Source organism: Halichoerus grypus, chromosome 5 (genome assembly GCF_964656455.1).
Source record: "Halichoerus grypus chromosome 5, mHalGry1.hap1.1, whole genome shotgun sequence".
Lineage (NCBI taxonomy): Eukaryota > Metazoa > Chordata > Mammalia > Carnivora > Phocidae > Halichoerus > Halichoerus grypus.
In genome coordinates this window covers 43,668,282-43,681,914 of record NC_135716.1, presented here as the reverse complement: position 1 = coordinate 43,681,914, position 13,633 = coordinate 43,668,282, and the positions used below count along the sequence as shown (strand labels likewise).

The 13,633-nt window shown below is 37.3% G+C and overlaps 1 protein-coding gene across 1 annotated transcript in view; it reads left to right on the top strand.

Moving 5' to 3' along the window:
- SLC26A7 (solute carrier family 26 member 7) overlaps positions 1 to 10,608 on the top strand; it is a 107,869-nt gene extending 97,261 nt beyond the window's left edge. Inside the window, exons 15-18 of the mRNA XM_036107284.2 lie at positions 4,078 to 4,178; positions 8,502 to 8,556; positions 8,639 to 8,742; positions 9,762 to 10,608. Coding sequence (XP_035963177.1) covers positions 4,078 to 4,178; positions 8,502 to 8,556; positions 8,639 to 8,742; positions 9,762 to 9,797 — 296 coding nt within the window. The 3' untranslated portion in view covers positions 9,798 to 10,608. The remainder of the gene's footprint in view (positions 1 to 4,077; positions 4,179 to 8,501; positions 8,557 to 8,638; positions 8,743 to 9,761) is intronic.
- The last annotated feature ends 3,025 nt before the right edge of the window (positions 10,609 to 13,633 follow it).

The following is a 13,633-nucleotide window of genomic DNA, read 5'->3' as shown; positions in this document are numbered from 1 at the left end:
GAAAATGGTTTGGCAAAATTGTATAGTTAAAGATATACATCCCTATTAGCAACAATTCCACATCTACTTATGCAACCTGCAGAAATGAGAGTCTGTGTACAACAAATTACACAAACAAGAATATTCACAACAGTTAGTTAGGAATAGAGGCACAACTCGGGTCCCTGTTGCAGGCGGGCAGGCATACAGGAAGGGATGCTCAAAGCTGGGACAGGAGAACCTGGTCTGAAAGCAGTCTGCAGGGAGACAAGCACCTTAATCCCTCTGCTGTGGTCACAAGGCTATGAAAATGGAGGGAGAGGATGAACTTGAAAGAGATTTCAGCATGTCAGGAACACAGCCGGCACTGTTTGAGTGTTGGAGGAGGGGAGAGGGAAAAACAAACAATCATTCTGAAGCTCTGAACCTCTCACACTGGGATGATGAGAACTTGGGGGGAGTGAAAAGGGAAGATAAGTTGACTTTGGAGGGTGGTGTATATAGGATGCTGAGATGTCATCCAAGAGACGTCCAGCGGGTTTGGGGAGAACACAGAATAGATTTGGAAGTGACTAAATCAAAGGGAGATATAGCTGAGCAAAAGAGTGGGAAACAGATAAGAGAATAAAAAAATCCACACCCCCCCCAATAATTTTCACAGAAGAGGAAGATTTGTAGTTGAGCACATGATTGAATAATCAAAATCTATGAAACAAACTATATAAATGATAAGATGGCAGTCATATTTATCTGAATGAAAACAAAAATTGCTCAAATGTGAAATCTTCCATTATCATTCCATTTGGGGAGGTCATGTCCCCAAAACATTGTAGTCCCGTTATGCCATTCCCAAGAGGCACTCCTGCACACATGTCTCTTAGGGTTCTGGTTTGCCAGCTGAACTCCACTCCTTCTCACCTGCTAAACTTCTACTCATCCTCCAGATGTCTGCTCATGTATTCTGTTCTTCTCTTCATTCCTGCATTTATTGTTTCATGTCGTGTTCCCTCAGCAAATGTTTCTTGTATTTACTGAACATCTCCTTAGTCCTGGGCACCATGACAGGTACTGCATGTTCAAAGCTGAAGAAAGCAGGCATGATCTCTGCTATCACGGATCCTAAAACTTATCTGAAACAAGTTCCCTGCCCTCACCACCAATCCTCACTCCCCACACCAGCAACCCAGGTATATTGGTTTCCCATTGCTACTGTAACAAATTACCACAGACTTAGTGGCTTAAAGCAACACACATATAGTTCTAGAGGACAGAGGCTGAAATGAATCCTACAGGAGAAAATCAAAGTTTTGGCACGGTTATATTCTTCCTGGAGGCTCTAGAAGAAAATCCATTTATTTCCTTGCTCTTCCCAACTTTTAGAAGCCATCTGCATTCCATGACTCTCGGCCTCTTCCTCCTTCTTCAAATCAGCAGCATGGTGGCATCATCAGATTTCTCTTTGACTTCTTCTACCACCACATCTTCTCTGATTCCCATCCTCCCACCTTCCTCTCATAAGGACCCTTGTGATTACATCGGACCCCCCACCCCCCCGGATAATCTAGGATAACATCCGTATCTTAAGTTCTTAACTTAATCAAGCCCACAGAATTCTTTTTGCCGTTTACAGACCTACTTACAGGTCTGGGGATTAAGATGTCCATTAAGGACAAAGATGTCCATCTTTGGTGGCCATTATTCTCTCCCCCACACCAGGTCACTCCTATATCTCCTTAGCACTTTGTGCATAATTTTTCCAGCCTTCAGAATATTTCAAACTACTAGTTCAATCAGCTGGTTTCCTGGCTTGGTTGTGAGTCTATGGAGGGCAGAGAACATCATCTCTCTTGTTTACAATTCTACTGGCCTTACTTAGCACAGCACCCAGAGCCCTGAATATGTCTATACTGACTGCCTGCTTGAATGAATGAATGAACACATGAGATGCTTGATAATATGTGCACATGTTTTCCAAAGAGAATGTTGTGGTTTGTTCTAAATATTTCATAGCTCCTGTTTTCTTGAGAAATTAGAGGTGCAAATCTGCTTCTCAATAGTTAATTGGTATCAACAGAAAATCCCTTCTCAAAAAATTATGAGTGACTCACAGACTGTCAAGAACCTTTTGAAGTATATGAAAAGCACTCCTAAATTAAGCAACTGTGAATACTTTTTAATTAAAGGAGTTAATGAATATTCTACAGGAAAGAACTGGCTTCCACAGTCTGGAGTTAATTGCCCACCCACACCTGATGGTTAATTCCTTTCTGAAATGTTGTTTTTTGTAGATAAAGCCCATCATTTACCACATCCCACATGGGTGTATATTAGTTGTCTCCTTTGCACATGCTCCAAGCTTACCTCATTTTGCTTAAGGCAGGATATCAGCTGTGAATTCACTTTACTCTTTTCTACGATGATGTGATTTTTATTGCACTGGTTTACTTAGAAGCTTAGAAGGTTATAGCCAAACTATATAAATGATAAGATGGCAGTCATATTTATCTGAATGAAAACAAAAATTGCTCAAATGTGAAATCTTCCATTATCATTCCATTTGGGGAGGTCATGTCCCCAAAACATTGTAGTCCCGTTATGCCATTCCCAAGAGGCACTCCTGCACACATGTCTCTTAGGGTTCTGGTTTGCCAGCTGAACTCCACTCCTTCTCACCTGCTAAACTTCTACTCATCCTCCAGATGTCTGCTCATGTATTCTGTTCTTCTCTTCATTCCTGCATTTATTGTTTCATGTCCTGGCCTATAACAAGGTTATAGCCATAAAATCAGTACAGTGGCAGAACTGAGAGGGTACTGTGTAAAAGAAAACTTCACTTATTTGTGAAAAGATTTCAGAAGTGTCCATTCTATTTAAATTTTCATTTGAGTGAATTGGTAACTTTACCACTAAAGGTGTCTTTTTTTATTTGGAAAAGGCATCATGAATTGTTTCTCTTAAAATAGCTTGCTTAAATTATTATCTACAACTACATGGCACAATTCATTTGTTTTATTTTGTTTCATTTTGAATGGTCTGAAAATATGCTCTATTTTGATTAAATGAATGGGAAAGAGGAAACTGGATGTAAAAATGAAAGACAAAGCAAGCACAGTGAGACAATAGAAGGGAAATTTTTGTACTGCTGTTGATAAAACCCAAACACTTTTATAGTTAACAGCCTATCACCACTTAAGTTATGAAATAACTGTAAGAAAATATAGAGAATGACAAGTGCAATTTACAAGTGAAATAAGTGTGATAAGTTAGGGAAGAAGAAAAACTTGTTTCTTAAAGAATTTTTTGTACCTTTTACCACCATTTTCTGGTCATTTAGATCCAGTGATCAATCCCTCTAAATAATATCTAAATAGATTGTTTTTTCACGGTAGCATTGAGTTCAGATTGACAGATACGTTTCTTGTGAACTACTAGTGGCTTTCTGAAGCAGTGAGTTGATAAAAATTCTAAGATCTTTGACCTCAGTGGAAGAAGTACCATGATTGATTAGCCATGTCTGTCTGGCTGAGGAATGGGGATGATAGAACTCATGCCATATAGTAATAGTTGTAGATAATAATTTATGTGGCTTCTTTCAGGAAAAGCAATTCATTGACATTTTTTTGACATTTCTAAATAAAACAATTGCTAATATTTTTTTCAAATTATAGTTACTTTTTTTCCAAGCCTCTCCTGTAGATAGTACCAATGACAATTATGTTTTCTAGTAAATAAAGAATGAGTCTTAAAGATCTCAGAAAAATTCATATTTAAAAATTTTTTTATTTAACATAAAATAAAATTTTAAAAAAAGAGGTTAGTGAAAATGATTGCTGAGTTTCAGTTTGTCTCTCTGTGGAATGAGAGGTAATTAACCCATCCCATCTTCCTCTCTGAGTTACGTAATAATTACCTGAAATCATGTTCAAATAATTAAAAGTTAAAGAGTTCAGAAGTAATCCGTAATTAAGTGAAAAATAGAAAAACTGGAAAGTGCTTGGAATCAGTCTTGTTAAACCACTGTTACCTTTCCACATTCAACGGTCAGCAGCAGCAAGCTCTAAGAATTCTCCCTAACTCGAGTCTCTGTTTCTCCTACAGACGACGTGTCACAGCCATGCCTAAATGAGAAGAGCTTTTTAATCCTGGATTGCAGTGGAGTGACTTTTTTTGACTATTCTGGAGTCTCCATGCTTGTTGAGGTATTTACATAGCTTGTGTTTGGACTGATTCTTTCCCTTTTCTGTAGTAACGGGGGTTTTCACCAGCTACTCTCTCAGCCCTGGGGTCTTGACTCCACTTGTTTCAACACTCACCTCACCCATTCTCCCCTAAGGACGTAGAACTTGCCGCCTCCCACTGCCATAGAGTTGTCTTCAGGAGATCCCATCAAGCTTCTGGTGTGCGTATGTGTGGGGTCCAAGGGTGGGGGTGATCACATGGGGTAATCAGAGAGGACAGAACACAGGCTTGGGATGTAGTGGGCATGTAGTGCCTGCTGGGCAGTCAGCTTACAGGCTTCTAGAAAGAAAAGTCCCCTCCATGAAAAAGTGGCCCTGGTGATGGCAGGACGTTTTCTCTTACCCTCATGGATGGGTGTAGTTTCACCAGATACCATATCTGATCCCTCAAACAGTCCCCAGTGCAGGGGCTTTTCTCCATTCTATCGGATGATGGTGCTTACTTCTCTACCCCATGATCTTCATGGTGTCTCCTTGGTCCTGGTGTGCAAAATATAAAACTGCTTATTTCCTTAAAATGAACATGGCTCACAGGACATTTCTACAGAAAGAAGAACACCTAATTTTTCTAATTCAAGGAAAACTCAGACACTTCTGGAATTTTTTTCCTCCACTTATTTTTTAAAAGATTTTATTTATTTATTTGTCAGAGAGAGAGAGAGCACACACAAGCAGGGGGAGCGACGGGCAGAGGGACAAGCAGGCTCCCTGGGAGCCTGATGCAGGACTCGATCCCAGGACCCTGGGATCATGACCTGAGCCGAAGGCAGACACTTAACCTACTGAGCCACCCAGGCATCCCTATTTTTTTTTTAGTAAATACTATGTCAACAGGGAAGTTACCTCCTTTTTCCATTTGTTCTCTCGTTCAGTGTCTTAAATTTGTTGGGGAAGGGTCTTGAGGATGGAGCAACATCTGTTCCTCAACTGTCCTCAGTCCTCCACCAGCTTCTGCTGCATGGAACTCAGCTCTCCTGTTTCTGGGTATCTGCTCCCCAGGGGTTCTCTACCCTTGCCTCATAGTCTCTCCCATGGGTAGCTTTGTATTCTGTCAAAAACTTAATCAAAATCCTGTGAAAATTTCTGGAGCTCTTTCTCTGCTTATCTCCCTCATTTCCATTACTCTCTCCCACAGATTTCGCCCACCTAATCCTTCCTGAACTCTACTTCCGTCTGCTCAGCTCAGTGAAGCTCTTGCATTTTACTCAGGCATCCATCACTCTCTGGCCCAGAAGCAGCTTTGTGCAGAAAGCTGAGCTCTTAGAGAGCTTGTCTCATCTGTCTTCTTTCTCTCAGGGAACTCAGTCCTGTGCTCCCTGTTCCCACTGTCTAAAAACAGTTGTTCGTATATTTTTGTTCAGTTGTCTACTTATTTATGGAGGATGGGATGGTCTTGTGTTAGTTACTCATCAGGGCAAGATGCAGAAATTGGACATAGGGCTTTAAAGATTTAAGATCAGTAGTTTCTAGACTGTTTTACATTATGGGTGTTGGTTGTTTTCTGTGGTGTTGTGTGGTTGTGCCTCTATTCATTTATAAATATAAATTTGAAATGTCCGAACTCCCAAATTCAAGATAGTCAGAGGTCAAAAAAACAAAAACCAAAACAAGAAACATAGTGCAAAGGTCAACTTCAGTATCCTTTCCTATGAAGATAAGGGCGAGAATTTGGGGAAGAGAAGCTGCTCAGTGCGTGACAGTCAGGGTGTGGTCCCGGTATCGTCCCACTAGCTATGAGGTGTGGGGGGAAATCATTAACCTTCCTGGATCGCAGTTTATTCACCTTGTAAAAATGAGGGGATGATTTTGTTTCAGTATGAGCAGATATTTAGAAAGCAAATCATGCAAAAACTGTTGAGTGTTAAATATCCTAGACTTAAATCCAGTGGCTGTTTTTAGTATGTCACCTTTTTCCCCCCATATAATATGCTTTCATTTTCTTGTTGTTCACTATAAAAACTGCACAGTTTGGCATAGTTCAACCTGAATACGTCATGTTTTCTTGCATCCAAATCTGGACTGTAGACAGATAGTTCTTGACTGGAGGGCTCCCTGTGTTCAGCCTTTCTCTTTCCTCTGCGTCACCAGGGTCTAGAAGAGTGCTCTTCAGTGGATGTGCGGAAGGCTCACCTGGGGTGCTCATCAACAGCACAGTCTTCTGGGTCCTAGTTTTGGTCCAGGAATCTTTATTTAAACAACCACAGGTGATTCTGAGGCAAGTGGTCCAAGATCATATTCTGAGAAACACTAGATTAGGATTGTCCCTTTACTGGGAAAGACCAGGATGTACAGTTTTTGTTTAATTATATTTTAAATTTATTTTGAATATGCTCAAATGTTCATTAGTGCCTCTCTCTAGATATTGCATATCAGGATTAGAGTTAGTAAATAGGAGGAAATGGTTACCTATTCCCACTAAGTTTAGGATCTAAAGTTGAAAATTCAGAGGAATCCAAATAATTCGGGTACTGGGCATGCTGAGAAAGAGGTTTTTTGGTTTTTTGGTTTTTTTCCATTCATCTTCACAGTTTTAAAATACTACACAATGGAATTATGAGATAAATCAACCGATGCATTTTATTTTTAGATTAGTGAAAAACAACATTTGCTCTTGGCCTGGTGTTTCCTATCTGTATATAGGACACCAGCAGTTTTGTGTCAATTTGCCTTTTTAATTTCCTTATTACTATTTGGTTTATTTCATCATGATTACAGTAAATTATGATGTATATTAAGAACATTGACTTTAAAGATAGATAAATCCTGGCTCTGAATATTAGCCATATAATGAGTTCCATGATCTGGGCTTAAGTATTTACTTTTCTGTAAGCTGAAAGTAGACACACCCACTTCATCAAGTTGTGAAGCTTTGCAATGATGTATTGCAAAGAAAGCACACCACAAAGTTTCTAGAAGTTAATAAGTACTCAATAATTCTAGCTTTTATTATTTGTTTTCATTTTGCAAAAGTCATTTCTTAAAATGCAAATAGTATCATTGTGACTAATATTAGTTTTTAGTTTCAGCCGCTGGAAGAGGGTCTAGAGTAAAGAACCACAGAGTCTCTTGAGCCGTGCATGTCTTCTGCTTCCTAACATTCCTGGATTATTTCCTTAGTCACTGTAGTGCTAGGAACTTCTGCTGTGAGTTATAGGTTGAAGGAAATGGAATGACTTTTATTTATTCTTCTACTTAGGACACTGGGAAGGTCAGTGAACTGGAGATTATGTTTATCAACATCAATAAACCACCTGTAGCAATGTGTTTGTGCTTCCTGAGCTTGAGAAAAAGTCAAACACTCACAAGTCACCTTGAATTAATCCTTTTTAACTTTATAAAAACAGGAGCCATTTATTTTGGCAAAGTTTCAGTCCATGTATTGTTCGTTTGTTTGCTTATTTATTCATGCTCAGAGTGACACATCTCCTATTATTCTGCAATTCTTCTAACATATAACGCTTACTTCAGGAACAATAGAAGGGGAAATTTTTGAATGTATCATGCATACTCTTAGAATGTGTTGTAAATGCTTTCTATATTTTATATATAAGATACTTTTCTATTACATAACCAAATCCATCCTGTTGCTAAAACTTCTCAATTTATTTTCACTAAGTTTCATGGGTTGACTTTGGTCTGGGTGAATTCAAAATCTGGGCCTTCAATAAGTTGTTCCTCCATGGTGTTTTCTAGGACATGAATGAGGCAAGACTCTAAAATACGCCAAGCCCTTTAGTTAGGACCCCTCATCTTGATGTACTTTTAAAAATGGAAGTTGGGCAATCAAACTTGGCTTCAGTTATTTTAGTTCTCAGCTTACCATCCAGGGATGGGACTTGAGAGTCCATGAATAATCACAACTTGTAAAATATTAAACTAAGCAGTATGTCAGCAGTTGTCATCACTTTTATCAATGGGTCCTTGACTTCTAGTCAAAGAAGTTTGAGAACAACTTTCTATCATTCTTACAGGGAAGGAAATGCGGTGTTTTAATTTTTATTAAATGAACTTTCATTTATTAAATGAGCATGTAAGTAGCCAAACTTAGTTGCAAGAAAGGTAAATACCCTGCTGCATTAAGCTTAGTTGGCGAAGGCAGTCTTTTAGAAGTTTGCCGGGGTGAGCCTGACTGTGTAGCAATACCTCCCTCTGCTGGTCTGATATCATAAACATTGGCTTTTTTTGGTTGTTTTTAAATAGTAATTCTTTCTTCTTAAGCCCATCTTTTTCTTTCCAGCCTGCTCTCCTGAATTAATTATGGGTATACTATTTTCATCCCTCCAGGGTTACAATGACTGTAAGAGCAGGAGTGTGGATGTATCATTAGCACATTGCACAGGTAAGGGAGGGTTCTCGGCTAACATTGAACATGATCCTTCTGCTGCTCCAGCTAGCCTTACATTACTTGTGTTTTCTTGTAGCTTCCTTGATAAAAGCAATGAAGCACTGTGGAAACCCAGACTCAGAGAAACCAGTTTCTTTTGACTCAGTATCTGCTGCACTAAGTAACATCTATTCAAGTAAGGTGAGCCATGCAGGTTGGCATGCGGGAATTATATGAAAAATTAGAATGTAGAATCAAGAGCTTTGCTTTTTTTTTTTTTTTTTTTTGTATTAGCCTATTACTCCTCTCAGAGTCTTCTGCTATAATAAAGGAATTTTTCCATTCCTTACTGGGATTGGTTATAAACATTGTTTAATAATTGGGTCTTCTAATAATATCATGGCTTAGAGGATTTGGGCATCACTTATTAAGTGCAAACTGCTTGCTTGTAAAATAAATGCTTCTTCCAGGATCTGCTATCCTGGGAATTTGAATCCACCTCTGTCAAATGCTAAAACTTTATATTAGCCTTATATAGCTTTTTTTTCTGCTCTGATACCCTTGACTCTAAGTTCATATTGCCGTCTTTGGAAATATTATTTGCAGAGCCCAGCACTCCCATGATATGAAGCATCACAGTTATCCTCCAAATACTGGGCTTTATAGTTAGTCTTAGAGCTGTTCCTAGAGCTTTGATTTCCTGCAATTTTTCTTTGACTTTGAATCGTTTTGCTTTTCCTCATCCCTAGAACAGCATTTAGTACTTCCCAGAGTCATCCCTATCACATTCAATCAGAACAGTATGTATTTACAAAATAATAATAATGACAACACAATTATTACTATTACTATTATTATGATATATCTAACATTTATTGGATGTTCCTTATATTACAGAAATATCCTAAGAGCTTTACCTATATTAATTCATTAGACTTGCCACAACCTTATGAGGTAGATATTATTATTTAACCTCTTTTTAGAAATGAGGAAACTGAGGCCCAGGGAAGTTATACCATTTGTAAGTAGGAGAGCTGGTTTCAGAGTCAGCAGTCTGTCTGACCTTGGACTTGGAGCTTTCAACCGCCATACTCTCATGCCTCACAGAATGTCTGTTTGCTTACCTTGGCTGGACAGCTTGCATCAGTTGCTACTGTTCTTTGATTATGGTACCAATTTAAGAGTGGAACATGTGCTTATTTCTTCCTCTTCTATTTTAGAATTTGAGTAAACTCAGTGATCACGGTGAAGTCTGAGACCCTTTTGCTGCAGTTCAACTCTTGCCTTTAGCAACTGCCCTGAAGAGGCCATACATACTCTGGCATTTTGCACAGCCTTTTTTGTTGTTGAGATCCTATAGATGACCTGGACTATAAGGATGATGTGACTTAATAATCACGTAGCCACTGGTCAAGATTCACCAGCAATTTTTCCTAATCTTTGTTAGTAAGCGGATTTACTTAGTAGGTTATTGTAGACTTATTTTATAAAAATTGGTATGCATTTAGATTTAGTTGTATTGAAAGGTAAACATGAATTTATTTCCTTTGCCATGGTATTTGGTGGTGTTTTATTTCCGTTTTTTTTTGTAAGTAAACTTGCAAAACTGAGAAACACTTTGTCATAAGAGGTCTAGAACATTTGCAAGCCATTTGTAAAAATCCAGGATCATCTGTAACTAATACATAAAAACAACTTAGCAAATGTGCCATATTCCCCTCCAAAAAACAAAAAAACTCATTAAACATCAATAAGATTAATACAACAGGATATGAAATTCACAGAAATTAAGTCCAACGAAAACAAATGACAAACTAGAAACCACTGTTCTTCATGTCCTTCCATGCAAGGAAGTCTTCAAGACTATTTTCGAGATAACCAGTGTCCCAGTGAAACCAAGTTCTTGACATTAGTCTGTTTTACTCTGAATACTGGAAATGCTTAGCCCTAAATTCTACATTCCAACCCCATAAAGTCTCTGTTTTTACCTTAGGTTTGGTTGAAGCCAGAGCATATAGAATTTGCACATTTTATATTTTGTCACAAATATGATTTTTAGATGAGAAAATAAATACCACCAGTAGAATAGCTTTATGCTATTCTAATATACAATTAACTGTAGTAGTTTGGGATTTTCCTATTTCAGAGAGACAGTCAACATAATATAATACATTTATCTCTCTATCCATTTAGATAGATAGGTCTCCATAATATGTTTTTCTTTTTCTTTTGCTAGAGTAGAGCTTAGATAAGTGATTATCTGTAAAACTACCAAATCAATAGGATAATTGACAAGCACCATAGCCCAGGGTGACCTGTATTAATTATTGTTTTCATGCTTATACATATATTTTCAATCATGTACAATTACAGAGTTTCATATTTTTATCAGACAATTTGATACACTTATGAAGAAATCTCATTTTTCTAAGATAGGTCTGCTTCAGTTTGAAGGTATTGGAACTGTTCTTGAAATTACCAGTATAACAAAAAGTCAAGTACTTTAAAGTGAATTTGAAAAGTAGGTTGAAAACAAAACTTAAAGACTGATCATTTGGGTATTTTTGTGGGCATCTGTATGAGAATTTGCCTGCCGAGTGATATAACAGTCCCTAGCAAATGTGTGGTGAACATTCATATGGTCCTTAATTTTCACATTAAGTGATAGGTAGGACAATGTGATAAAATAATGGGGAATAATAAATGTTTTGAATCTCATAACTTAACCCCCTCCATTTCAATTTTGGTTGACACGAGTGAAAAAGAAAAGTCTTTGTCCTAAAGGAAGCCTCAATCCTTTCATCTCTGATTTGGATTGAAATGAGTGAGGACAACTTTCATTCTCATCAAATATTGTTCCAAGAAAAAGTGGAGGTAATAGTTGGAGGTAAAATTTCCTTAGAGAAAGGAATTTCACTCTGTTTTATCCATTTAAATTATCCCAGTGGTGGATGGTGGCAACATTTACCATCCAGAATCCATTGATGTTGGCACATAAAGATAAGTCAAAGAAAGTTAAGAAGAGAAAATGTATTTTGCTGTGTATAAATTGATATTCTGCTGTCCAACTTTGGCCTATAGCTAAATTCATGCACTGCAGGCATTTTATAATTTGTTAGAGATTATGGGCCATGGATGACCTTAAAATCATTACAGTTAATCAATGGATGCTTTGTTCTATTTTATTGTTAAAGGTGACACAGTATTGTCTGAGCAGGTGTATTTGAACTCATTTCAGTGTTTAAAGTAGAAGTTTAATGGATAAAACTTTAAAGCCAGGAACTTGAGTGTCAGATGTTAATGTTGTTTTCAAAGTAAAGGAACACCAAACCCTGTGCCAGGTAAAGCTCTTTGTTCTGTCTTCTTCTGCATACCAAAATCACAATGACTTCTTAACCTGGAAGAATTCCTTGGAATTGAGTTCTGAGAGTTTAAAGTTGAATATGAGTTTTGTACACACAAGGATCTAAAATACACATATTTATTTCAAAGCAAGCATTAACAAAGGAACTATAATATGGTCTTGATGCTAGAATATTTCTAGTCATGCTAAATTATTTTTATGAGATCACCTTATTTTTATATATGATAAACTACTTCCATATTACTTACTATGGTAAAATAAAATTAGAAAAAATTAAAACTGACCTATAAGAGTGTTAAGGACCTAATAGAATGACATATATAAATTAAGCATAAAATATGAAACCAGGAAAAGACCGTTAACATTAAATTTATGCAAATTAAATGCCCTTAAATTTTACCATTTATCTTTCATTTTAAAGGTTATTTGCCCCCGATTATATGATTCAAGTGTTATAAGGTCTAGCTTGAACTACTTTGCAGTAATTTATTTGACAGCTCTCTATTCTATAAATGCGTAATGTAATGAGGAAAGAGATCTTTCTTTTTTAATGAAAACATTAATGTGTTAATACCCTGTATGGATAATGTTTGACATTTAGTGGTTACCAAAATATATTAGTATGTTGTTGAACATACATATGCCTTAAAAATGCACGTTCTGTATTCTGTGGGATGATCTAATTCGATATAGCATATGCTTTTTGGCAGTGAGTTTGTTGCCAGATTTCAAATAGGGAGTTAAGTGATGCCTTCACAATCCAAAGATTTTTAGTTAAAAATCATGTAGTCTAATATGCCACATTTATTTTTTTATATTTTTCAATGCATTCAATTATCTCTTTTATAATTCTTTGTACTAACTCAGCACGTAACAAGCAATTTACATGGAAATAAATTGAAATATGATAACTATTATGCTTGAATAGATTTGTGTCCATTATTTCAAAGTATTTACTCTCCTGCAAAGCAAATAATACATATTGCTTTCTTAGACTGACCAGGGTGTGTTGAAAGTTCTTGGAAGTATTCATCATGCTTGGTAATTTGTTCTTACAAAATATCAAGCTAGGATGGTAAGGTATTATCCCTTCACTAATAAGGGCACTTTCTGCTGTGAGACAACATCTACACAAGCCTTTCACCAGGTTTACACCTGTTACATTCTAATTGTCATTAATGGGTCTACGCTCATTTTCTATTTGTTTGGGTTTTCATTTATGTGTTGTTTGTCTTTCCCGAGTGTCTAGGCCAGGCCCGTATTCTTCAGCATTTTAAAGGTTGCCGTTCCAAAGGTCAGAAGCTAAGGCATGCTTCTAGGTTTTGGAGATGTAGCAGTGAATAAAACAACAACAACAACAACATCCCTGTCCTCATGGAGCTTATATTCTAACAAGGGAAAACAGGGCATCAATGGATAAATGTAAAATACACTTATTGTAAGTTAGATGATAATATGTGCTAATAAGAAGAATAAAGCAAGGAAAGAGGATAGGAAGTATGGCGGAAAGTGGGTGCCCTAGACAAGGTGGCAGGAACAGTGACTAGTCAGAGTGTCTTAGTCTGTTCAGGCTACCGTAACAGAACATCACAGACTGCAGGACTTCCACAATAGACATTTTTCTCTTCGAGTTCTGTAGGCTGAGAAGATAAGGATGAAGGTGCCAGTTTTTTGTGAGAGCTCTTTTACTGGCTTGCAAATGACCACCTTCTTGCTGTGTCCTCGCCT